Genomic DNA, 26797 nt, shown 5'->3' on the forward strand with positions numbered 1-26797 from the left:
TACACATCTGCACCCTGGTGACCAGATGATGAACTATTTGTCCATACACTAACAGTCCATACACTAACACCGGGGTCTGTTTGTGTACTGACTATTGTGTTAGTGTATTGATCAATTTGATAGGATGACAGTTTGATGTCTCTCGATCCCTTTTGTCAACCTACTAGTATATAGGCCTATACCTAGTACATGTATCCTACCAGGATATCTTTAAAGGTTTTCTGATTAGGCCTAGTCAATTTCTGAGAGTGTCCCCGTCACCAGAAATTCCAAGAACTCTAGGCACATGATGATTCCTACATCTACATGGACCCAACTAGTAAAAAAAAAAAATCACCCAGATTTGGTGTAGTGATTGGGACATTTATCCAGCGCCTGGTGTAGTCATGAATTTGGACCTTGTTTGGATTGACTAAAATGTCAAAAGCACGGGCAAATTTAGAAAAGTGAGGAAATGTTAATTAGGCTACTTTATAATTGGTGTCATGAAATGTTGCCTTAGGTTCTTATATGTTTTGTTCCTAATTTTGTTAACACATGGTTAATGTTGTTGCCATTTTTGAGGTTCAAAAATTAAATCTATTACTGTTCTGCTCAAATAATCAACTTCGTTGTCTTATTTTTGAACATGTCAGTACACAAACATGCTGTCAGTACACAAACGCTGCACCCTTTTAATACATATATTTATTGTTCTATTGTGATAAATATACATTTTCAAATAGAATTATTTATAATAAGGCCCAGATTTGTAATTGGGGTCAATTACATTTTGATTTTGGTCAGAGATTATGGATTTATTAGGCATTTCAGAGACCTGTTTGTGTACTGACAGAGACCAGGGCAACCTTGACCTTGAAATGACCTTGACCTTTAACCTTGAATTTTGCCATGTTGAGCAATAAGAAGATGCTTTGATAAAACTCCAAAATTGGCTACCAGAATTCTGCCTTATGAACTTATCAGTTTGCTCAAGGTCCATATCCCAATTTGCAACTATAGTGGAGAACCACCCACATCTAGAGAAACACACACACTCTCTCTCACACACACACACACACACAGAGAGCGGTGTTGCTTTAGGACCCAGAGGAAGCCACATAATGGCAGGTGTGGTGAAAGGAGCTGTGTGCTTCAGATTACAGGTGGAACAGGTGTGGTCAAGCCAAAGGAGGAGTGTCTGTTGCCGAACGACACACACTTGCTCCATCGAGGAACACTTCACTCACTTTCATATTGATGGGGTAGCAAGTTCAATATCTTCAGCAGAAGACAACAGAGAGGAAAAAACAAACAAGAGGAACAATCCAGGTAACAGCTGCTGTGCACTATTCAAGAGTCACGTTTATTGTTTATAGATTTGAATTTCGCTATTTGTTAAATACTTCTCCTGATTCCGCTTGACTAAGAAAGTCTCGTAATAAGTGTTGTCACATAAGTAGCTTGGAAAACAATATTAAAAACGAGTGTGGCTCTTTGTGCACAAAATAATACTGATTTACAATTTACGCTCACTGGCCACTTTATTAGGAACACCCATCCACCTGCTGTTTTATGCAGTTCTCTAATCGGCCGATCCCTTGACGGCAGCACGATGCGTGAAATCATGCAGATACAAAATCAAGAGCTTCGGTTAATTACTGTTCACGTCTTCAAACACCCGAATGGGAAAAATTGCCATCTCAAAAAGTGGGACTTTCACTGCGGCACGGGTGTTGATTTGAGCCAGATGGACTGGTTGGAGTATTTCAGAAACTGCTGATCTCCTGGGGTAGGGCTGCACGATTATGGAAAAAATGATAATCACGATTATCTTGATCAAAATTGTAATTGCGATTATTAATCACGATTATTCTTGATGTTAGGGAAATCACTTAAATTTTATTTCACTATATTCAAACAAACAATATGAACAGCTTTCAGTGCAGAATGAAATTTAAGAGAGAAATTCTGATTTCCAAATGACAAATAAATGAAATTTATCCAAGAAATTACCAAAGGATGAAGGAACTGAAAACTCAATTGCAACAATTACATAGCATTATACTGAGGCCTACAAGTTTTTAGCTAGAAAGACCAGCCTATCAACATGCTCTGGCTTTAAACATGAGCGAAGGCAGGTCACAACATTGCCTCCAGCGCTAAATAGTCTGTTGTTCCGACATAGTTAGCTTTTCTCTCTCACCTCAATCTGTTACCTACTCTCACGCTATCACCCCTTGAAGAAGATACCGCTGCACTGAAGCTCTGCGCACTTGGCCAGTGTTGCCAGATGCTGCTGACGTTTTCCAGCCCAAAATATGTTCAAAACCCACCAAAATGCACTTAAAACCGCCCAATCTGGCAACACTGCACTATTTAGGCGGAGTAATTAAACCTTACATGCGTCGGTTCGCCCCCTAATGGTTTGGCGGAGTATTGGTCAAAAAGTGCTTGATCAGATATACAGCAGAGCTCGCATTTTAAATGGAAATAAATCGTGATTTTCATTTAATTTAATCGTGGCAGCCAAAATCGCGATTTTCGATTAAATTCGATTAATTGTGCAGCCCTATCCTGGGGTTTGTACACATAACAGTCTGTAGAGTTTACACAGAATGGTGCGAAAAAAAAAAAACAACACGAGTGAGCGACAGTTCTGTGGGTGGAAACAAACGCCTTGTTGATAAGATAGGGCAGGGGGAAATGGACAGACTGGTTCGAGCTGCCAGGAAGGATATAGCAACTCTTTACAACCGTGGTGAGCAGAAAAGCATCTTGGCACGCGACAGCAGAAGACCACATTGGGTTCCAGTCCTGCCAGCCGAGAACAAGTTCCTATTAAAGTGGCCGGTGAGCGTATAACATTTACCATTTTGAATAATTAAATGAAAAACGCCAGACTTTGCCCAAATTAAATCAATATAATTTAGAAATATGGTGGAACAATGCTGGAAATCATCTGTTTTTAAAAAAAATCTTAGGATTGCTTAAATTCTTCTCGAACAAGACTTCTCTCAAATATGATCATTTATTTCCATCTCAGGAAATGACACCATGAAACGGTCAGAGAAGCGTATGGCTTTTAGGTAATTCCATCTCAAATCAACAAAGGTCTCCCAGCTCACCATCTTGGATTTGCTTCATATGTCATGCAAATTACGTCCTTGTAGCCAACAACTAGTGTGCAAAATTTTCGGCTTGGATCTTCAGTTTCTGAGATTTAGACTTTTAATAAAAGGGATCGTGGCCTGGATAAACAAGTGTTGCTAAAAATTGCAAAGTTCCAAAGTTATTACTTTCAAACTATTCATGTTAGATGTTAAAATACGTCGGAGTAGCACAACGAACGGCGAATGGACTCATGGATCGTTTACCCATCTGGTGACTCATGTGTGGAACAATCTCCCTACAGAACGGAGACAGTTTAAAAGCGCCATCAAAAAAAACGAATCTTACCAGTGGCACATTGTGCAAATGTAATATTTGTGATCAACAGAGTTAAATTGCATTGTTATATTCTCGACTTAACAACATTTTAATTTTTTTTATATTGTGTATATAAGACCTCTTTGATATGATGACAAGTTTGATATTTACCCATTATAGTAGTTTAATTCTTTTTTTTATATTTATAATTTAGATATTTATTAGTTCGAATGTATTCTTTACAAGTCTTTGACTCATTGTGCATGTCGAAAATGAATAAAGCTATGATTGCCTGATGGTTTTCACAGTTTTGGGTGTTTGTTTTCTTCCTTGGTGGTCATGGCTTTGGTTTACTTAGTGACTATTTTGTGGCTTTACGAAGTAAAATGTGCCCTTTCAGAACCACGCCTCATAATTCAGGAACTTTGATTTCTTTCAGACATGCGCCTAGTTGCTAAAGAAGGACTATCACGTGTATTATATATAAAAAGATCTGATGTGGTTCAGTGTGAAGATATACGTAGTAGGCTCCAACACACAAAAACTTTTAGCAAGCCATAACTTGGCACATACGCAACTGTGGGCCAACTGGTTGAGAAGTTTAAAACATCTAATAGTGCACAACAATCTCTGAAAATTTCAAGCACTTAACATAAATAGTTCCAAAGTAAGGACTTATGGAACCTTGTGGGGGTTTATTTATTTTTATTTTTTACCAACACTTGTTTTGAGGGCCGCATCTCATTTTTAAAGCCTCCATATCGCAGAAACTAAAGAAGTCACGAGCTGAATCTTTTGCACGCTACTTGTTGGTACAAACCGACATGGAATTTTCCTTTTCGTTTTTGATGCTTTATTTTCTGGAAAAGGATATGCAGCTATTGAGCTTTTGCTCAGGTATAGGTTATATCCAATTATACAATCTAATATGTAAATTACACAAGTATGTGGTCATGACTGACAGAAACCCACTGACAGTTCAGAGTACCAGCTGCAGTTGCACAAGGATACAATTTCCTAAGAAGTTTTATGTTTGGTTGCAGTGAGCCTCCACACCAGTCTGTTAACCAATGGAGCACTTGCATGTGACGTCACAGCCGATCCAGATTGTGACAGACGCCATCTTGTCAGTCAAACGCCATATTTCCGCCATCTACTTCTACAACCCCGATTCCAAAAAAGTTGGGACAAAGTACAAATTGTAAATAAAAACGGAATGCAATAATTTACAAATCTCAAAAACTGATATTGTATTCACAATAGAACATAGACAACATATCAAACGTCGAAAGTGAGACATTTTGAAATTTCATGCCAAATATTGGCTCATTTGAAATGTCATGACAGCAACACATCTCAAAAAAGTTGGGACAGGGGCAATAAGAGGCTGGAAAAGTTAAAGGTACAAAAAAGGAACAGCTGGAGGACCAAATTGCAACTCATTAGGTCAATTGGCAATAGGTCATTAACATGACTGGGTATAAAAAGAGCATCTTGGAGTGGCAGCGGCTCTCAGAAGTAAAGATGGGAAGAGGATCACCAATCCCCCTAATTCTGCACCGACAAATAGTGGAGCAATATCAGAAAGGAGTTCGACAGTGTAAAATTGCAAAGAGTTTGAACATATCATCTACAGTGCATAATATCAACAAAAGATTCAAAGAATCTGGAAGAATCTCTGTGCGTAAGGGTCAAGGCCGGAAAACCATACTGGGTGCCCGTGATCTTCGGGCCCTTAGACGGCACTGCATCACATACAGGCATGCTTCTGTATTGGAAATCACAAAATGGGCTCAGGAATATTTCCAGAGAACATTATCTGTGAACACAATTCACCGTGCCATCCGCCGTTGCCAGCTAAAATTCTATAGTTCAAAGAAGAAGCCGTATCTAAACATGATCCAGAAGCGCAGACGTCTTCTCTGGGCCAAGGCTCATTTAAAATGGACTGTGGCAAAGTGGAAAACTGTTCTGTGGTCAGACGAATCAAAATTTGAAGTTCTTTATGGAAATCAGGGACGCCGTGTCATTTGGACTAAAGAGGAGAAGGACGACCCAAGTTATCAGCGCTCAGTTCAGAAGCCTGCATCTCTGATGGTATGGGGTTGCATTAGTGCGTGTGGCATGGGCAGCTTACACATCTGGAAAGACACCATCAATGCTGAAAGGTATATCCAGGTTCTAGAGCAACATATGCTCCCATCCAGACGACGTCTCTTTCAGGGAAGACCTTGCATTTTCCAACATGACAATGCCAAACCACATATTGCATCATGGCTGCGTAGAAGAAGGGTCCGGGTACTGAACTGGCCAGCCTGCAGTCCAGATCTTTCACCCATAGAAAACATTTGGCACATCATAAAACGGAAGATACGACAAAAAAGACCCAAGACAGTTGAGCAACTAGAATCCTACATTAGACAAGAATGGGTTAACATTCCTATCCCTAAACTTGAGCAACTTGTCTCCTCAGTCCCCAGACATTTACAGACTGTTGTAAAGAGAAAAGGGGATGTCTCACAGTGGGAAACATGGCCTTGTCCCAACTTTTTTGAGATGTGTTGTCATGAAATTTAAAAAAAAATCACCTAATTTTTCTCTTTAAATGATACATTTTCTCAGTTTAAACATTTGATATGTCATCGATGTTCTATTCTGAATAAAATATGGAATTTTGAAACTTCCACATCATTGCATTCCGTTTTTATTTACAATTTGTACTTTGTCCCAACTTTTTTGGAATCGGGGTTGTACTTCTGCTTCTACCTTTTCTTCTGGAAAACCCTACTATATACAATTCTACTACAACGGCTGCGGCTACAAGCTCTCCCTACCTGTGCACGTTTATGTTTTTTGTGTGTATTTTTGCATGTTGTTCGTCTGTACCGGACTTCAATATCCACTACAACCGTATGGACTTACTGGACATTGGTTTCCAGCAGAAAATGACGGTTTGTAGCGATTTCCATCGCATGCACAACATTCCGGACGAGATAGCGAGACCAGCGGGGTCTCTGTGGATTGTTATCGGAAGCAAAGCGAAGGAGGTGGCGTCGGGAGCGGAAGCAAAAGCAAGGCTGCAGGCAGAGCCGGCCTGTTGACTAAGCTCAGAAAACAGCCACTCAAACCTCCACTGCCAAGCCTCTACCTCTCCAACGCCAGATCCATGGTAAACAAGACGGACGATTTGGAATTACCTTATTCTATTCTATAATCGGCTGGTCAGTGCTATACTAGATACTTAAGTGACTTACCCATCCAATGAGGATAGTTATTTTCTTGTTTACAAGATGCCACATCTGAGTCGCTGACAAATCCTGAATTTCTGTAAAGATAACTGTCCAGAGATTTATAAGCACGCAGTGCTTCACCACTGAACAGCGAGGGAAAGTTAATGAGGTAATTATACACGTCTGGGTATTCCACCTCTGGCAGTTCAATATCCACTGACACGGTCGTGAAAACTACGTCCGGTAAGCGATAAGGGTCACTAATCTGTAGATCGTTTATTTTAGACATATATCTAGTTATCTGTTCATTAGAAAAATGAGCCGTGTAGTCCGTCGGTTGAAATTGATCCATTCTGTACACGAGTGCAGCAGTATTCAGCTGTGTTTTTTACCGACAAGATGGCGGCTGTGTACTTTCCGGTCACGTGACTGCAAGATCTCTATATGCACTAGTGTTTACCAAACAAATTTCAATCCCTATTTGAATCCCTGCCACATTTGTTCATGATGATGATGACGATGATTATGATGATGATGATGATACAGGTCTATGCTGGTGGGTCTACAAATCAGGAGTTACAATACTACCTGGAAGTCTTAAGTACGAGGAAGAATATTTCAAGGTGACATGCCGTAGAATTCTTAAAAATAAAATTTCCTGTTCTTTTGGAAATATGTCGACGTGACTTGGAGACATCCTAGGCCTTTCAAAGTGGAACATCGCTTTCCCAGTCTGTAACAGCCATAGAAAGAAAATGGACGGAAAGAACAGGCCAGTGAGAAAAATGCACGTTTCGAATGTAAAAACTACTCGTTTATGGTACCGCCCCTTATTAACATACGACCGCCCATAGCAATCTGTAAAGCAAACTACAACTAAAACTTTCAAAATTTCCAAACCAAACAAACACTGTATTGGATATTGTAATAGATTGGACTGAACCTTATTTCGCTTGCATCACCAGTCAAAGCTAAAAGGTATTCAGGTAACATTACCCAGTCAAATAACGTTAATGTTCTGTCATGACGCTAAATTTAGACATACATAGTTTGGTAGGCTACATTATTAGCGTTAACCATAATATTGGAGTAAGAAGCAGCTCTCTGTTGTGCGATTGTGATGAATTTGTTGCCACCATGCACCGTGGTGAGCTTCTGTAAGCACTAACGGTACCGAAGGTACTTTGTTTTGTTTTTTAACCACGTCACGCAGTTCGCTGTTGCTCGTTCGGGTTAGCTTGGCAAAGTAGCTTACCCAATGTTAGGAATATGACTGGGCACACAACCTACGTAAATAGTTTTATAGTTTAACAAGGTTAACCAAATCAGAAAGAAGCTGTTAACATATTTAACCCCGCCGACAGTAGTCGGAGGGGTTATTATTTTCACCTGCGTCAGTCTGTGTGTGTGTATCTGTCTGTCTGTCTGTCTGTGTGTCTGCAAGATATCTCAAGAACCAATGGATCGATTTGGACCAAATTTTGTACGTGTTGCCAATCACCCAGGAAGGAAACCATTAAATTTTGGAGGTCAAAGGTCAAGGTCATGGCAGAACTTCGAAATTTTCGCCCAATGTATTTTAATAGGGAAAAGGCGGGGTTTGCACTCGTTAGAGTGTCCCTGTCTAGTTACGATTTAAAAGGCACAGCCACAAAATCAGCTTGTCTTATCTAAAAGAGTTTTCATATCATGCTAAAATGGTATGAGAAAAAGAACCAAGGTGTTTTTTTTTTCAATTAAGAAAACCTCGCAAACTTTATAAAGGCATTTCAAGGATAATATTAAATAATTGAAAAGTGTACAGCATGTCACCTTTAATGACAACTGCATACAGGTAAAAGCAGAGTACATAATATTGAATATATGTGGGTACTCATGTCAGAGGTATGAAACTTTGGGCAGGGCTTTCAGGCTGTCAATCAACATTGGAGAGTTCAAAACCCCTGCACAAAAGATTCTCGATTTCACCGTTTAAGAGATTCGTTTGCATCTCGTTTCATTGGGGGGGGGGGGGGGGGGGGGGGAACAGGTTGTTCCTCTGACATATTTTTGAGTGATAGCTCATACTAATGTTAATAAATTGCAGCCTTCCTATGCAAAAGTCGGCAGATCTGGTAATTGAATATATTAGAATATAATTGGCGTAAATGGTACTGGATACTGTGGCAGTGGAACACTGTATGATTAAATGATTTAATTACATGACTTAAGCCTTGTCTGAGCAGTTCGCTGCACAATTCGGCTTTGTCTTGACTGGTTTCACAAGCTCGCTTGTCCATCTTTTCTTCCCCAGAGAGCACTTCTGAAAATGAACCAAGCTGCCGACACAACGCTGGTTTACAGTGCCCCAGAGAGCATGATGGCTGTGCTCCAGGAACAGGCTGGGAAATGTACCCACGATGAAACTCTGCAGTACTTTCTCTTCCTTCTTTCCAAAGTGATTCTGAACACACTCATCTTATCCTTCTGGTTGAGGAGCATTCCGAAGACACTCCTTGGTGTTTGCAGCATCTCGATATACCTGGCAGATCTGCTGTTGATCTGCTCCATCTTCTGGGCATGGTGGTTCCAGCAGAGCCAGGGCACCTATGAAGTCATGTGCTTCAGTCTTTCACACAGCTCCACTGTTTACTCCCTGCTCCCTTTGCCTGTCCTTCTGGCAGGAGCCTTAGACTGTGTTATCCATCAGCATGTGGCCTTTGCTCAGAAGTCATTATGCAGGACTGTTGTCCACTGCGTGGTAGTGCTGCTGCTGTGGACGCTGGCTTGCTTTTACTCGTCCCGCTACACAAACACAGAGCTGCAAACCATTCAGTACAAAGAAGGGTTCAAGGCTCTTGCATGTTCTGTACAAAGATCTGCAGCAGTCAGTCAGTTCAATTTAAATCTACTCATCATTGTAGGCTTCCTACTTCTGTTACACTGCAGAAAGCTCCCACACTGGGTTCGCCTGGCTAGAAAACTGGAAAAGCAAGAGACTGGCTCACTTTATATGAGCGACCTAGCCTTTTCTAGGGATCTGGAAAAGCTTGAATGGGGAGCTGTTGGGGAAACGCACATGGATAAGCAGCAGGATCGTCCTCCTCTCATCATCAGCCTGGTTCTGTGTTTTGCACAGAGCTGGATACCTTACCTGTTTATGAGCGTGGCCTGTGAGCTCCTGGGATTTGTGCTGCCGGCTTATGCGAGTGTCAATCTCCTTTGGACTGCCTGTGCTAACAGCTTATTGGAGGGCGTAGCTTTCTGGTACAGAAGCAACAAGCATGGACCTTGCTGCACACTGCCAGATGACATCTGTCCATGGGGTTTCTACTGGTATTTGAGTAAGGAAAACGGCCAGTTTACAGCCAGTACGAAACTCCATGAAGAACAAGCTTGAGGAGCCAATTCTCCAGATACAACAATAACTATTACCAATGAAGATACCTTTTTAAAGGCTTCTTGTATACAAAGACAAATGGGCTAGATCATACACTGAACAATATGGACAAAAATGTGTGGCTGTGACTAAATTCTTGCCAAAAAATAAATAAATAAATTATATGCGCAGAAGCATACATAGAAAAATACAATTTTGGGCAGAAATGGTATTTTTCTATAGGAGTGTTCACACGGCACATATTTGCATCAATGCTGCACCGATGTATTTTGTTGTGATATATCTTACACCGGTGTAAATTTTGTGGAGCGTTCACACGTCACAAACCTGCTTACTAGAGAGAAGCATGTTAGCACCGGTGCAGCCCCACTTACGTTCACACGGCAGTTTTTGCGACCGTGCTATACGATAGTAATAATGCGGAAATGAAATATGTGCATGCGTGAAAATGTACTTCCTTTTCCCGGTTGTCATGGCATCACCAGGCGCCGGGAAAACAACGTGGATGAAGACACCAGTGTTGCCAGATACTGCTGACGTTTTCCAGCCCAAAATATGTTCAAATCCGCCAAAATGCACTTAAAACCGCCCAATCTGGCAACACTGGAAGACACGCAGTTCTGTTGTTGTTGATATTCGCCATTTTGGAAGCGCAAAATACCAGGATGCAAATTATGCAATGCCCGTATGTAATCAACTCTCCTCACGCGTAGCGAGTCTACCCCTGTAGCGTTCAGACGTCCCATTTTATATCGGTGCTGCCCCGCAAACTAGCATTTACTCCGGAGTAAATTTCTTAAACCACCTCCCGAGCAGGGTTAGATTTGCACCGGTTTAAGCAGCTTTCAGGGGCTACACTGGTATAACTTTGTACCGTGTGAACGCTCTACTGGGGCAGCCCCGGTGCTACACCGGAGTAAAAGTTGCCGTGTGAACACCCCTTATGTATACTTTGGCACTTTAATAAAATACCAATTCACTACAAGCATAAAAAAAAAAAACCTGTAGGAATGTGCTTAAAACAGAGTGTGTGAATTTGATATCTAGACCTAAATTTCTCAATAAATGTTACATAAATACATATATGTGAGATATTAATATATAAATGTACTTCGCTGTATCCCAATTCTTGCTTTTTTATTGAAAATACATTCCCAACAATTACTGTTACTTCATCAAGTACAATATACTTTCAAATTTATATTTTTAACCAAAAAACACCCACAAAACACTACAGTAACTGTAGCATTAACCCTCTGGTGTCTGAGGGTATTTTCTGTCACTCTAATGATTTTGCCATGCTCTGATTTTATCATCAATTTCAACGAATCTACTCAGTATTTTCAGTCATATGACTTTTTTGTATTCAGCACAAGTTCAGCTACAATAATATCTATGTAGTATGTGTGTCATGATTGTACTTAAAAAAAACAACAACAAATGAAGATGTTGTAAAAAGCAGTTTTAGAACTGTGTTGGAATGTGTGAAAAAAAACCACGACCTTACCCATTGTGACAAACTGTTTTGGTCACTTGAGGTGATTCTGTTCAGTCTTCGGAATGGATCAAGCACAAAAACTTAAATCTGCTCCATTGATTTGGACAATTAACTGGCCATCAAAAAACATATGTCCTATTGTTTTGGGATTAAGGGTTGGCAGTGAGGGGGGTATTCAATGAGAAGGGTAAAAAATTTCCACTCTATTCAATGAGAAGAGTGAAAAATTCCATTCCATTCAGTGAGAAGCGTGACCCCCGCCATCTCTTAATCCCATCAGATTAACTCTTAATCCCATCAGGTCAAGTCACAATGGGTAAGGCAATGTTTTTACACATTCCAACACAGTTCTAAAACTGCTTTTTACAACAGCTTCATTTATCTGGTATTTGACTTTATTTTGGTATTTGACTCCATTCAATGTGTCTTGAAATTAACTCTTGTACCATTTTACTGAGTTCAGAGCCACAACCAACTCTGTTACACAATTACTCTGTAATTTTGCTCCCATTCCAACTCCAAATTTTACTCTCCAAACTCAAAATAGAGCAAAATTAATCATTTTTGAGGAAAATACTTTTAACTCTGGAAAAATTGCTCAGTCATTTTTCCTGCGTATGCACTACAGTGCATACACATCAACCGATCTGCTCATAATAAATAGAGTCTTCTATTTAAGATTAAATGTGATGTTCGGCTGGATCGAGTCGAAGTTTAAAAAAAAAAATTTTTTTGAATTAAATCGCCATCCTAAATCATCCGAAGCACATAAAATCTACATGCCAACTCGCAACAAGTTTTACCTCCAAATAGCCTAAACTTTGGCTGACAGTTCCCACCGCGAAAGAGAAACCAATGGAAATCGAAAGAGTGAAAGTGATTATCATGCCGTTACCATGTGAATAGTCTTTTATGAATGCGTAAGTGGGAACTCAGCGCTCCGACTCTGGTGTGACTGAGGAAGGGGACAAGTTTTATGTTATCTAATTTCGGTAATTTAAAAACTATATTATTATTTGGCAGTGGGCATATAGGAACGTGTAAAGTATAAAGTTTGTCAATATGTTTATTATGCTTGTATGATTAAAAAAAAAAAAACCTTGAAGATATTCATCTACTTGCATGACCTACTCATTCTAAACCTGTCAAGCTTCTTGGGCAAAACCTTCAACCTCAGAGGGTTAATACTTTAAAGGAACAGTCCACCGTACTTCCATAATGAAATATGCTCTTATCTGAATTGAGACGAGCTGCTCCGTACCTCTCCGAGCTTTGCGCGACCTCCCAGTCAGTCAGACGCAGTCAGACGCGCTGTCACTCCTGTTAGCAATGTAGCTAGGCTCAGCATGGCCAATGGTATTTTTTGGGGCTGTAGTTAGATGCGACCAAACTCTTCCGCGTTTTTCCTGTTTACATAGGTTTATATGACCAGTGATATGAAACAAGTTCAGTTACACAAATTGAAACGTGGCAATTTTCTATGCTATGGAAAGTCCGCACTATAATGACAGGCGTACTAACACCTTCTGCGCGCTTCGGCAGCGCATTGATATCTGAGCTCCGTATCAATGTGCCGCCGAAGCGTGCAGAAGGTGTTAGTACGCCTGTCATTATAGTGCGGACTTTCCATAGCATACAAAATCGCCACGTTTCAATTTGTGTAACTGAACTTGTTTCATATCACTGGTCATATAAACCTATGTAAACAGGAAAAACGCGGAAGAGTTTGGTCGCATCTAACTACAGCCCCCAAAAATACCATTGGCCATACTGAGCCTAGCTACATTGCTAACAGGAGTGACAGCGCGTCTGACTGACTGGGAGGTCGCGCAAAGCTCGGAGAGGTACAGAGCAGCTCGTCTCAATTCAGATAAGAGCATATTTCATTATGGAAGTACGGTGGACTGTTCCTTTAAGGCCCGGTCCCATAATACTGATAACTATAACTACAGTAACTATAAATAAATCAGTCCCCTGCAGTTTATGTGGCTGGTGGTCACACCAGGCTAATAATGATACCTATATCCCAGGCCTGGGTTTATCCGTATCGGTGAGATTGCTTCTGGAGCAATTTTTCCAGGCCTGGATCTGATCCGATAAAACATCTGACTCATCAGATAATTGTTTTCATGTGACGTTGTCTGAGCACGTGCTATTTTTCCCCGGGCATCTATGTACACCCTTGTTGCATCATGAAGTCACAGAATACGGATTCACAGAAAATAAAAAATAGAATACAAAGCATAGATCTTTTATTCACGGATATGTGATTTTCCGTGAAATATCAATAGTAAATTAATTAAGTAAACATATAAATGCAAGTAAGATATTTTAATTATGAACTTCGGCAGTCCAAACATTTGTTTTAGACTTCAAGTTTTTATCCGTTTGAAATCGGTGACCATCCTGTAATATACTGAAACGTCCATGACCAATCCGGAAATTATTAGCATCCGTATCCGCTCCGTATTTTGTATCCTTTATTATATTTCCATAGTCCGTGACCTATCCGTATTTTGTCAACCACCGGAGCGTATGCTTGGGTTGTTTTGAAGTCCAAGCTGTACAGTATGACCCGGAATAATGTGCTACTACTTGGAAAAAACTTCCATGACTATTCCTAAATTGCATGCATTTATTTAGCGGAGTATGAGGACCAAGCGATATTATAGTCGGGATTATAGTTGTGGTTTGACTGCTCCAGACTGGAACTACATTCAGGCAGAGGGATAGTCATAGCTGTAGTTATAGGTATAGTTATCAGTGTTGTGGGACCGGGCCCTTACTGTAAGGGAGACAAAAAAAAATCTTAATCTCACTTTAAATTACTGTCATTAAATCTTTGAGTCATTTGTTTTGGACAAATTAAAATAATCCATTTGTGAAAACAAAATGTCAGCCTGAAATGTCATAATGTCAGAAAAACGCTTTTATTTTCCTAAGAATAGCATGGTTGTTATTCTCAGAGGTGGTGAAAGTATACATACGCAAATAAACATGCAGTAAACTTATATTTACCTTTACAAATTTACTGCGATTTTTCTTGCTTGGACCTCGCCTCTTGCATTCCATCAGGAAGCTGAATGTTCTTCCTTGCGGTTTGTTGTAAAGCTACAGTACCTTGGCTGTGCATTAGTTATTTCCAGCTTCTGAAGTGTCATTTGCTGAATATCTCATCATGTAAAATTTCCATCAAGGATTTTTTTTTTAAATAAACAAGTAATCAATTGTATTTGAGTCTTTGTTACAGGTCTACTTTGTTTTTTCATGCTTTGATTAAACTGTGCTGTTGCAAAACCGATATCAAGTCTAATCAATTCAGTTTGTGATCGGATACAAAAGGTCAGTGATGTGCTCGCACTGGAGTCCGAATGACATCTTCAAATGTGATTTTCTCCTTCACTTTTGCGCAGGGGCGGATTTTAAAAGGCTTGGAATTTACTTTTAATTGAAAAGCATGCAAAAGGGACAAAGGCTGTTTCAGGAAAGCTAGTAGTTTTCAAAACTAGTTTAGGTGCAACAGGCTTAACAAATCAGTCTCATGTAAAAAAGGATCAATCTCAAATTCATTAATCATTAATTCAAGTGTCTAATAGTTTATAGCTAAACTATTAAAATCAATGGAATAACTTCGTGATGTTGCTATAGTTTGTTGAGTACTGTAGCTCTAATGTAATATCTCTAGATCTATAACATTCATATAACAACCAAATGGGTGAAGGCAATTACAGCTTACTTTACAGCTCACAGTGGATGTCGGAGCAAATGAGAATCATGAGGTCGAAGGAACTGCCCAAGGAGCTCAGAGACAGAATTGTGGCAAGGCACAGATCTGGCCAAGGTTACAAAAGAATTTCTGCAGCACTCAAGGTTCCTAAGAGCACAGTGGCCTCCATAATCCTTAAATGGAAGAAGTTTGGGATGACCAGAACTCTTCCTAGACCTGGCCGTCCAGCCAAACTGAGCAATCGTGGGAGAAGAGCCTTGGTGAGAGAGGTAAAGAAGAACCCAAAGATCACTGTGGCTGAGCTCCAGAGATGCAGTAGGGAGATGGGAGAAAGGTCCACTAATGCCGCTTTTCCACTACAAACGCGGCTGAGCCGTGCCGTGCTGAGTCGAGCTGAGCGGGGCTGTTGGAGTTGCATTTCGACTACAACCGCGCTGAACCGTGCTGGCTGGAAGTGGGTGGACACATTGGGTGGAGTTAGCGAAAGTGGGTGGATGTCACGTGATGTCGTTAAGCAGCGCAAACAGTGACATCAGTGACAGTGGCGGAACAAGTCAGAGCCAGGCCGGGGGCGGGGCAAATGACCGGGCCCTTTATTAAAGCTTATCATAACATCATTTTAGGCTACAAAATGTCCGCAACTGTGGTGTTTACCAATTTCAACACTACCGGGTGCAACTATGTTATTTAGTACATCAAGTCCTTCAAACGAACATGTAACTCAGAAACAAAAAACATTAGGATACTGTACATGGCTCATAATAAAACATCAATAGCCTATACTGCGCACATTATTTGAAGGGCATACGAATGAGCGCTCAGAGGTTGCAACGGTGACAGGAAGAGTCAGAAATAAAAGGAGGGCGGTGCAAACCTCACTGAATGCACTGTGTTTACCAATTTCAACACTACGGGGTGCAACTATGTTATTTTGTACATTAAGTCCTTCAAACGAACATGTAACTCAGAAACAAAAAAACATTAGGCGACATACTGTACATGGCTCATAATAAAACATCAATAGCCTACTGCGCGCATTATTTGAAGGGCATACGACGAGCCTTGCGCTCCGCGAACTCGTCCACGATGCTCTGTATGTCACTGATTCAGTGATCTTTTAAGCGGTAGTCTCACGACCCGGATAGTAAACAATAAACATGGAGGACATGGAGTCGTTAGTGTTGCTGGTCTTGGTGCTGTGGCTTGTTGTCACCGACAACGCCAACAGATACTGGCAAGAGCGTATAGATGAGGCGAGGCGCATAAGGCTTCAGAAATTCTCGTAATTAGGGCCCGAGCCCTATGGGCGAAGGCCCTATTGTTCTTGTAAGAGTTCACTATTATTATTCTTCCGTCTTCTTCTTCTTCTTTATTTTTCTCCGCTGTTGGGCCATTTTCGGGGCGCTTGCCATGGGCGAAAACGCACGAAATTTGGCACCAGTTCCGAGAATTGCCACCGCTACTCAGAACCAGAAGCCCAAACTTGGCCGGGCCTCAGGGCCTCTATAGCGCCCCCTAAGTCGTTGTGATTTTGGCCTCCCGCATTAAGGTGCCTGGGTGCCATGTAGTTTGTGGTAGTGGCATGCCATTTGGTACGCATATGTATCTCACTAAGCCGGACAAAAATGTAATGCCTATGCATTAGCCACGCCCAACAGGAAGTGAGGTAATTTCACTTTTGTGCGAAATGCATGGCCACGAAGACGGCGCAACTCCTCCTAGACCGTTCATAGGAATGTCACCAAAATTGATACACTTCATCTACAGACATGGCTGACAAAAGTTACTAAATACGTTTCACGTCGGATAAACCGTTCAGAAGTTATATGTCACTCAATTTTCGATGCAAAATTCTACATGCTTAAAAATTCATAACAAATCTTCTGATTGCTCATAACTGCTCATACTTCACACGCACATCACTCATTGGGCTTCTGACATGTTTCCCAATTTCTGTCATATTTCGCCACTGGGGGCGCTATTTTTGGGCAAAAATTCGCATCTTTCCTCAAATTTGGTCAAACTTCACGGCCACCCTCTTACTACCTCCCATGTCATGTGTGCCACATTTTGGGATTTTTCGTCCATGGGGGGCGCTGTTTTTGGCCGACGCAATTGCTCCACAACGGGTTTTTGGTAAATAATTCCATAATGCTTTTCCTTCACACCACTACCTTGTGATAGTACGTTGCTGTTGTAGACACTTATTTTTCCAACTCATAATCGCTCATGTACAGCACAGCGCCACCTACTGACATGGGAAAAACCACAAAATTTATTCTTCAAAAATCTATATCTCATCTTCTATTTACTCAATTGTCATCAAACTTCATACGCAAACTCTTCATAGCTCACCTTACATATACGCCAAATTTTCTGCACTTTCGCCACTGGGGGCGCTATTTTTGGGCAAAAAATCCAATCTTTCCTCAAATTTGGTCAAACTTCACGGCCACCCTCTTACTACCTCCCATGTCATGTATACCACATTTTGGGAATTTTCGTCCATGGGGGGCGCTGTTTTTGGCTGACGCAATTGCTCCAAAACGGGTTTTTGGTAAATAATTCCATAATGCTTTTCCTTCACACCACTACCTTGTGATAGTACGTTGCTGCTGTAGACACTTATTTTTCCAACTCATAATCGCTCATGTACAGCATAGCGCCACCTACTGACATGGGAAAAACCAAAAAAATTATTCTTCAAAAATCTATCTCTCATCTTCTATTTTCTCAATTGTCATCAAACTTCATACGCTAACTCTTCATAGCTCACCTTACATATACGCCAAATTTTGTGCACTTTCGCCCCTGGGGGTGCTGGTTATGGCAAAAATGATGTTGCAGCTTCTGATTTGTCAAACTTGGCAAGCAAACTCTTCACAAGACCCTTATTGGGGCGCTTGCCATGGTCGACAACGCACGAAATTTGGCTCCTTTTTCTTAGACTGCCACCGCTACTGAGAACAAGAGGCCCTGATCCAGGCGGGCCTCAGGGCCTCTTTAGCGCCCCCCGAGCACCGTACAGTGCGAGACCCTGTTGTTGCCATGTGTCCAATTCTGTGCTTTGTCGCCATTGTGGGAGTAATGTCTCTTGCCGAAGAAGCTGTGGAAGTTATTTCGCGGGGACGCATGCCCCCGCCCCCCTTGGCCGCTGGCGCGAGGGCCCGTCGAGGCCGCTTGCGGCTTTAATTCGTAATTATTCTTCTTCCGGGTTTGCGGTGTTTACAGATCCCAGCGCGCTCGCGGGGCGTGTGTGGGCATGTGAGGACACGCCTCCTCACCAATCAGTGCACAGGGGAGTGTCTGCTCACGCCCCCAGCCTCACTCGGCACGGTTTGGCTCGCTTCAGCCCCACTCCAAAACGGTGCGAGTTTTAGGGGCTAAGCAGGGCTGAAACGAGCTGAGTCGTGCTGGTTTTTGGTAGTCGAAACGCGAGCCGTGTCGGGCTGAAGTGAGCTGAAGCGAGCTGAAAAAGGGTAGTGGAAAAGGGCCAAAAGTCAACCATCACTGCAGCCCTCCAGCAGTCGGGGCTTTATGGCAGAGTGGCCCGACGGAAGCTTTTCCTCAATGCAAGACATATGAAAGCCCGTTATTCTTCTTCCGGGTTTGCGGTGTTTACAGATCCCAGCGCGCTCGCGGGGCGTGTGTGGGCATGTGAGGACACGCCTCCTCACCAATCAGTGCACAGGGGAGTGTCTGCTCACGCCCCCAGCCTCACTCGGCACTGTTTGGCTCGCTTCAGCCCCACTCCAAAACGGTGCGAGTTTTAGGGGCTAAGCAGGGCTGAAACGAGCTGAGTCGTGCTGGTTTTTGGTAGTCGAAACGCGAGCCGTGTCGGGCTGAAGTGAGCTGAAGCGAGCTGAAAAAGGGTAGTGGAAAAGGGCCAAAAGTCAACCATCACTGCAGCCCTCCAGCAGTCGGGGCTTTATGGCAGAGTGGCCCGACGGAAGCTTTTCCTCAATGCAAGACGCATTGAGCCCGCATAGAGTTTGCCAAAAAACACATGAAGGACTCCCAGACTATGAGAAATAAGATTCTCTGGTCTGATGAGACGAAGATTGAACTTTTTGGCGTTAATTCTATGCGGTATGTGTGGAGAAAACCAGGAGCACTTGCATGTGACGTCACATCCGCTCCAGATTGTAGACAAACGCCATCTTGGCGGTCAAGCGCCATATTTCCGCCGCTGACTTTCTTTTTTTTTTTGCCAAAATATTCAAAAATTACCGTGCCATAACGCCGGATACTTGCATGGCATATAAATGCCACAACAGGAGAGGTCAGAAAACAGGAAGAAAGTGTCATAGGCTGCCACGGGACCCTGACAGGCACGCAAAATGGATTGCTGCTATCGGAAGTTTGTGTGGATTTAGATGTAAATCCACACAAACATATATATGTTTTTGTTAGAATTGTGGATGTATCGTAAAGGTATTCTATGATGGCTCTCTGTTTTTTTTATGTCGTGGACGTGAAAACTCCGTCCGGTAAGCCATAAGGGTCACAAATCTGTAGACCGTTTATTTTAGACATGTATCTAATTATCTGATCCAAACAACAAGAACAAGGCATGGGTACCGACTGGAAGGAGCGATCACTGGCGCCTGTGCAGTGACCATTTCATCTCAGGTTCGTCATGTATTTATTTCAGTATATCCATGTGGTTATTTGCAGCATAAGTTTATGACTTGCTCTAATAAAAAAATTCCGGGAAGTGGGAACCTGAGAAAAGAGGGTTGGGGCGGGGTGGATTGGGTCTTTAGCGGTGTGGTACGAAAAAAAACAGTAAAGAACTTATAAGAATTTACCACTGTCTTAGTAGTAAATCCTTATAAATATAAGGATCAATCCTTATAAGGATTTATAAATAAATATATATGCCATGTATGATTTACTTCTGAAAGTGGCGCTTTTTGCATTATCCTCATACAAATTTATGAAAATCTAGTATGTATGAAGTGAACATTGTGCATGTTTTTTACAGATAATGTGTATGATGAATTACACCGTCTTTGTATGCTTCATGTAATGTTTGTAGTTTTAAATTATATTTTACAGTTTAAAATGTATATGCCTTTTATATGTAAATCCACACAAACATATATATGTTTTTGTTAGAATTGTGGATGTATCGTAAAGGTATTCTATGATGGCTCTCTGTTTTTTTTATGTCGCGGTCGTGAAAACTCCGTCCGGTAAGCCATAAGGGTCACAAATCTGTAGACCGTTTATTTTAGACATGTATCTAATTATCTGTGCATTAGAAAAATGAGCCATGTAGTCCATCGGTTGAAAGTGATCCATTCTGTACAAGAGTGCAGCAGTATTCAGCTGTGTTGTTGCCCGACAAGATGGCGTCTGTGTACTTTCCGGTCACGTGACTGCAAGATCTCTATACATGGCTGTGGCAGCATCTTGCTATGGGGGTGTTTTTCAGCTGCAGGGACAGGACGACTGGTTGCAATTGAAGGAAAGATGAATGCGGCCAAGTACAGAGATATCCTGGAAGAAAACCTCTTCGAGTGCTCAGGACCTCAGACTGGGCCGAAGGTTCACCTTCCAACAAGACAATGACCCTAAGCACACAGCTAAAATAACAAAGGAGTGGCTTCAGAACAACTCTGTGACCATTCTTGACTGGCCCAGCCAGAGCCCTGACCTAAACCCAATTGAGCATCTCTGGAGAGACCTGAAAATGGCTGTCCACCAACGTTCATCATCCAACCTGATGGAACTGGAGAGGATCTGCAAGGAAGAATAGCAGAGGATCCCCAAATCCAGGTGTGGAAAAACTTGTTGCATCATTCCCAAGAAGACTCATGGCTGTACTAGCTCAAAAGGGTGCTCAGAGTCACCAGTTAACCTAACCTGCATGTCTTTGGACTGTGGGGGAAACCAGAGCACCCCGAGGAAACCCATGCGGACACGGGGAGAACATGCAAACTCCGCACAGAAAGGCCCTCGCCGGCCACGGGGCTCGAACCCGGACCTTCTTGCTGTGAGGCGACAGCGCTAACCACTACACCACTATGCCGCCACTATTGAACATTTTATTGAGTATCTTACAGTTGAAGAGGGCATATTTATTATAAGATTTAGAAGTAGCCAGCATATTTAATCTGTGACAGCTTTGGTTTTTAGGGCTTCTTTTCTTTGCAGTAACTTTCCAAGCAGAGAGGTGTGGGGGCAGGGAGGTACAGGGGCCAGGGTCTTTGACAAATGGACTATTGACAGGGGGGATTACAGGTGAATTACACCTACCTCATCAATATTCATTTGAAAGGCCAACTGGCTTTGGAGAAAACATAGGTAGTCTGATGTTTCTACAATTAGTATTGAAACTACAGAACATTTCTGAATGCTGTTCTTACTTTTATGTAGCCGACACCTATGGTGGGGTTTACATTAGACCGTATCAGCGGATCATCAGATTAACGTTTTTAAAATGATTAGTGTGCACACAGCAACGCCAATACACGGATACGCTCGGCTCCGCAGGCATCCTGCGCTCCAAATCACTCCGCCCTGAACAGCGAGTGCCCTCTGGAGGGTGCGCACTCCGGCCCTGCGCAGCTCACAGAGCGCGCGAGTGGAGTGCACGAGCAGTGATTTGGGACTGAGCCGCTGTGTGTGTGATCTCAGTGCATGTCGGGCATGCGTGTCACTTACCACTTGCAAGTGGAAGGATGGCAAGCCTAAAGACAATCATAACTACACAATGGGCAGTATTTGCATCAGTATTTGCAGTATTTTCATACTTTTATACTCTTTAATGAAAGGTGATACAAGGCGGAAGTCCGCGCCGTTTTTCAGCAGTCGCGTCACATGACCAACGCCAGCGAATCAGGAAGGTGGATGTCACAGTGACGTTGTCCAATGAGACGCCAGCTAGAGCTCAGCACAGCGTATCCGCGTATTCTGAATGTTTACACAGCACCGGAGCTGACACGATCTGGACTGAATACGTGGACCCTGGCGGATTCCCGTTTCCCGGCATTTCCAGGTGGTTTAATGTAAACGGACAGTGCATCCGCGAAGAAAACGAGACAGATACGGTCTAATGTAAACGTAGCCTTAATCTGCTCAAAGGAAGGTCAGTTTTATAGCTTCTCTAAAGAGCTCAACTGTTTTCAGCTGTGCTAACATGATTGTACAAGGGTTTTCTAATCATCCATTAGCCTTCTGAGGCAATGAGCAAACACATTGTACCATTAGAACACTGGAGTGAGAGTTGCTGGAAACGGGCCTCTATACACCTATGGAGATATTGCACCAAAAACCAGACATTTGCAGCTAGAATAGTCATTTACCACATTAGCAATGTATAGAGTGGATTTCTGATTAGTTTAAAGTGATCTTCATTGAAAAGAACAGTGCTTTTCTTTCAAAAATAAGGACATTTCAAAGTGACCCCAAACTTTTGAACGGTAGTGTACATTTAAACCATAAATGAATTCAAATAAACAACACTACTCTTCACATTAACTAGTCACAACTAAGACTAACAATTGCCCAGATGCCAGCCTTACTTGAGATCGCTCTTGCTTGAAAGTGCGTCTTCTGTTATCCGAAGACAGCGCCGAGCGCAGGTCCAGGGAGAATACATTTCTGTTCCTTTCACTTTTACAGCTCCTCAGCTGAAGATCTTCGGTGTTCCATCGGTCATCCGATGATCTGGAAAGAATCTTGTTTATAGTTCGTCGACGTTGAGAAAAGGAAAAGGGATCCGGTCGCCTTTTCTCTTTGAAATACTGCGTGAGCTGCAGTAACTAACCGGTTCAGTGATGATTGCAACTCTGCGAAGGTCAAATACATTGAACTTTGGCTAAAGGTCCGGTATCAAGAGCTCGTTCTTTGTTCTCTGTCCTTCTGTAGCACCAATGCACGATGTCTCTTTTTCACACGTGGAAACCCACCGCCAGAGAGAAAGAATTTCGACTCTGCCGCGGGTTTAAAGCACAGTTGTGACGTCACTGTATTTGGTATCCGGTATCATCTCTGTGTACAACACCATTACAGGGAGTCAGAAGAATGGGCGGAGATGGAACATGGCATCGAGTGCAGGGATTGGTGTGTTCAATGCTGTACAGTGAAAGGGGGAAGATTACTATGGCTACAGCACGGCAGCCCCCCTACACTAGACAGCAAATATTAAAATTTCACCATGTTTTCTCAAGCGGTCACTCAAATGATATATAGTATAAGCATGCTGAGACACACTGCAGGTGCAATACACTTTGTAATCTATTAAAACAAACACACTGAACTAGTGAAGTGTTCCTCGAGTGGCCTGCATCATTCATTTTATCTTTTCAATGATGGAAGTTTGCTTTGTTACTGTGAACTTTTGTAGATTGTAAGCGACTGCAATATCAGTAGATCAGTAGAGCAAAAACAAAAATACAGCATGCAACTGCAGATCCAGATGTCAGTGTTCTAATTTACCGACCAAAACTCACACAAGAATCATTCAACATGTACATTGGCACAGGAAAGAAACTTCAGTGCATTTGTCGTGTAAATATACAACCCCGATTCCAAAAAAGTTGGAACCAAGTACAAATTGTAAATAAAAACGGAATGCAATGATGTGGAAGTTTCAAAATTCCATATTTTATTCAGAATAGAACATAGATGACATATCAAATGTTTAAACTGAGAAAATGTATCATTTAAAGAGAAAAATTAGGTGATTTTAAATTTCATGACAACAACACATCTCAAAAAAGTTGGGACAAGGCCATGTTTACCACTGTGAGACATCCCCTTTTCTCTTTACAACAGTCTGTAAACGTCTGGGGACTGAGGAGACAAGTTGCTCAAGTTTAGGGATAGGAATGTTAACCCATTCTTGTCTAATGTAGGATTCTAGTTGCTTAACTGTCTTGGGTCTTTTTTGTCGTATCTTCCGTTTTATGATGCGCCAAATGTTTTCTATGGGTGAAAGATCTGGACTGCAGGCTGGCCAGTTCAGTACCCGGACCCTTCTTCTACGCAGCCATGATGCTGTAATTGATGCAGTGTGTGATTTGGCATCGTCATGTTGGAAAATGCAAGGTCTTCCCTGAAAGAGACGTCGTCTGGATGGGAGCATATGTTGCTCTAGAACCTGGATATACCTTTCAGCATTGATGGTGTCCTTCCAGATGTGTAAGCTGCCCATGCCACACGCACTAACGCAACCCCATACCATGAGAGATGCAGGCTTCTGAACTGAGCGCTGATGATAACTTCGGAGCAGAATTAGGGGGATTGGTGATCCTCATCCCATCTTTACTTCTGAGAGCCGCTGCCATTCCAAGATGCTCTTTTTATACCCAGTCATTTTAATGACCTATTGCCAATTGACCTAATGAGTTGCAATTTGGTCCTCCAGCTGTTCCTTTTTTGTACCTTCAACTTTTCCAGCCTCTTATTGCCCCTGTCCCAACTTTGAGATACGTGTTGCTGTCATGAAATTTCAAATGAGCCAATATTTGGCATGAAATTTCAAAATGTCTCACTTTCGACATTTGATATGTTGTCTATGTTCTATTGTGAATACAATATCAGTTTTTGAGATTTGTAAATTATTGCATTCCGTTTTTAGTTACAATTTGTACTTTGTCCCAACTTTTTTGGAATCAGGGTTGTACGTATTCTTATACAAAAAGAATGTGGATTGTAATTCTCTCTCTTTTCCTTGTTGTATGTTTGAACAAAAACTGATAAGTAAGTAAAATGAGGTCTTGTTTACTACAGTGAAGTTGGTTAATTATTAAGCGCTCATGACGCCAGTAAAACAAATAATTCTGGCTGGCTTTGTTTCATGGTCTATCATAGGGCTGAACGAGCTATCGTTTTCGACCAAAAATCGCGATCTCAGACAACACGATTTTGGGATCGTCAAAGCCGCGGTTTTTCTCAGTGCTCCTAAACTGACCCATGTTTTGTTTCGTCAATAATTTCACACATGTATGCTCTGCGTATTGCCCCAGCATGGTGTAAAAACACTCTGTGTCAGCTACCAATCAAGAAGCTGCATGCTGCGCGTGGACAGGTCACGTGTTATCCACTCCAATCAGTGTAGCTGGTCATTCAATTTCAGACATGGCTGAAGCGGGAGCTGAAGCGGAGTCAGGGGATTTGATCCCTGCAGTGTTTCGGACACAGACTGCATCTTGCAATTGGTAAGTACAGGAACCTGTGTTTGTGCGAGTGTGTATGTTTGTAATTAACAGTGCGTATCATCTTCGCAGAGTCCCTCTAGTCTCTGCTATATTACTGTGCCCTCTCTGTCCCTTAAAGTCAGTTTACCGGTAACAATCATAATTCGTTTGCCTGAAGTAGGACTTGACTTTGTTTCGGAACACTGAAATACAGTTTGGGAGGGGAAAAAACGAAACGCTGACAAGTTTGCTGTCAAGCTGTCGTTAGCTGACAAACTGTTAGCGCAAGGCTACTTTAACAATACAAAACGCCATAGAAAGGCTGCCTATCGCCATTAGCAGCTTTATAATCAATATTTTTGCATTAATTTCAGACAAGTTTATTGCAAAATGCTTCAAGAACACAGGTTTTCAACATACAAATGTGTAACTCGTGGATCATCTGCATTTTAAGACGGGTTGTGAGAAGACTAGAAAAATTAACCCTTTCATGGGTAAACTTTGAAGTCTCCCAATACTGCTTGTGTTTATTTAGGGTCATTTGAACGTTTTTTTTATTATTATGTTTTATTTTTACTACCATTACATTTCATTTCCTCTTGCCACTTTGTGTGAAAAAGAAGCACAGGCTTCTGACTACAGGGGTTGAATTTCTGTAACTGCTTACAGAATGTTAATGTTTATAGGTTAATTTTTTTAAGGTTAATGTTCAGAAGCTAGCTCCCTTGAGCCATTCTTGCACTACTTTTAAGGTAAGACTTTTTTGCTCTACTTTGTTGTTTATTATAATTTATAATGCTTATGTACATTCTTTTACAAAAGTGCAATATTTTGATGCTGCTGAGCCACTGATCAACCTTTTTTTATGTCTGATATGTTGTAGATGGGAAAAGTAAAAGGAGCAAAAGTTTACTTCACTAAGCATGTCTGTGAAGATTCTCAATCATCCAGGTCATAGTAAACTGTGGGTGGTAGAAATGGGCAACTGGACTTGCTTGAAAATTCTTGAAAACGTTTCACCTCTCGTCCAAAAGGCTTCCTCAGTTCTGTCTGACTAACAGGGAGTATCAGATATTTATCTTCTCCTGGATCAGAAACAGAATCAGAATTCTGATGACCAGCTCATCTAAGGTGTCATTGAGGCATCATGATCACCCTAACGGGCAATCCTTTGATCACCCTAATGACTCGCTGTTCACACCCAGCCTCCAGTGACCCACACCAACATGATGCCTCAATGACACCTTATGGCCCTTTTCCACTACCCTACTTCAGCTCACTTCAGCCCGACACGGCTCGCGTTTCGACTACCTCAGAGCAGCACGACTCAGCTCGCTTCAGCCCTGCTTAGCACCCAAAACTCGCACGGTTTTGGAGTGGGGCTGAAGCGAGCCAAACCGAGCT

General features: G+C 41.9%; 3 protein-coding genes across 4 annotated transcripts in view; 1 reads left to right on the plus strand and 2 right to left on the minus strand.

Annotated features, from left to right (window-relative positions):
• The window catches only part of exosc10 (exosome component 10), a 285760-nt gene that overhangs the window by 146772 nt on the left and 112191 nt on the right, over window positions 1-26797 (minus strand). The window lies entirely within an intron of this gene.
• The window catches only part of ppih (peptidylprolyl isomerase H (cyclophilin H)), a 167290-nt gene that overhangs the window by 84077 nt on the left and 56416 nt on the right, over window positions 1-26797 (minus strand). The window lies entirely within an intron of this gene.
• si:dkeyp-100a1.6 (probable G-protein coupled receptor 160) lies at window positions 1208-12739 on the plus strand. Its single transcript, XM_060930750.1, has 2 exons — window positions 1208-1311; window positions 8932-12739. Exon 2 carries the CDS (start codon window positions 8947-8949, stop codon window positions 10015-10017), a length of 1071 nt encoding a protein of 356 aa, XP_060786733.1. The 5' UTR covers window positions 1208-1311; window positions 8932-8946; the 3' UTR covers window positions 10018-12739.

Source organism: Neoarius graeffei, chromosome 10 (genome assembly GCF_027579695.1).
Source record: "Neoarius graeffei isolate fNeoGra1 chromosome 10, fNeoGra1.pri, whole genome shotgun sequence".
NCBI classification, from domain to species: Eukaryota; Metazoa; Chordata; class Actinopteri; order Siluriformes; family Ariidae; genus Neoarius; species Neoarius graeffei.

What these genes read in the sequence shown, in the direction of transcription:
- si:dkeyp-100a1.6 (XM_060930750.1), top strand. Translation starts at nt 8,947, where the DNA reads ATGAACCAAGCTGCCGACACAACGCTGGTTTACAGTGCCCCAGAGAGC.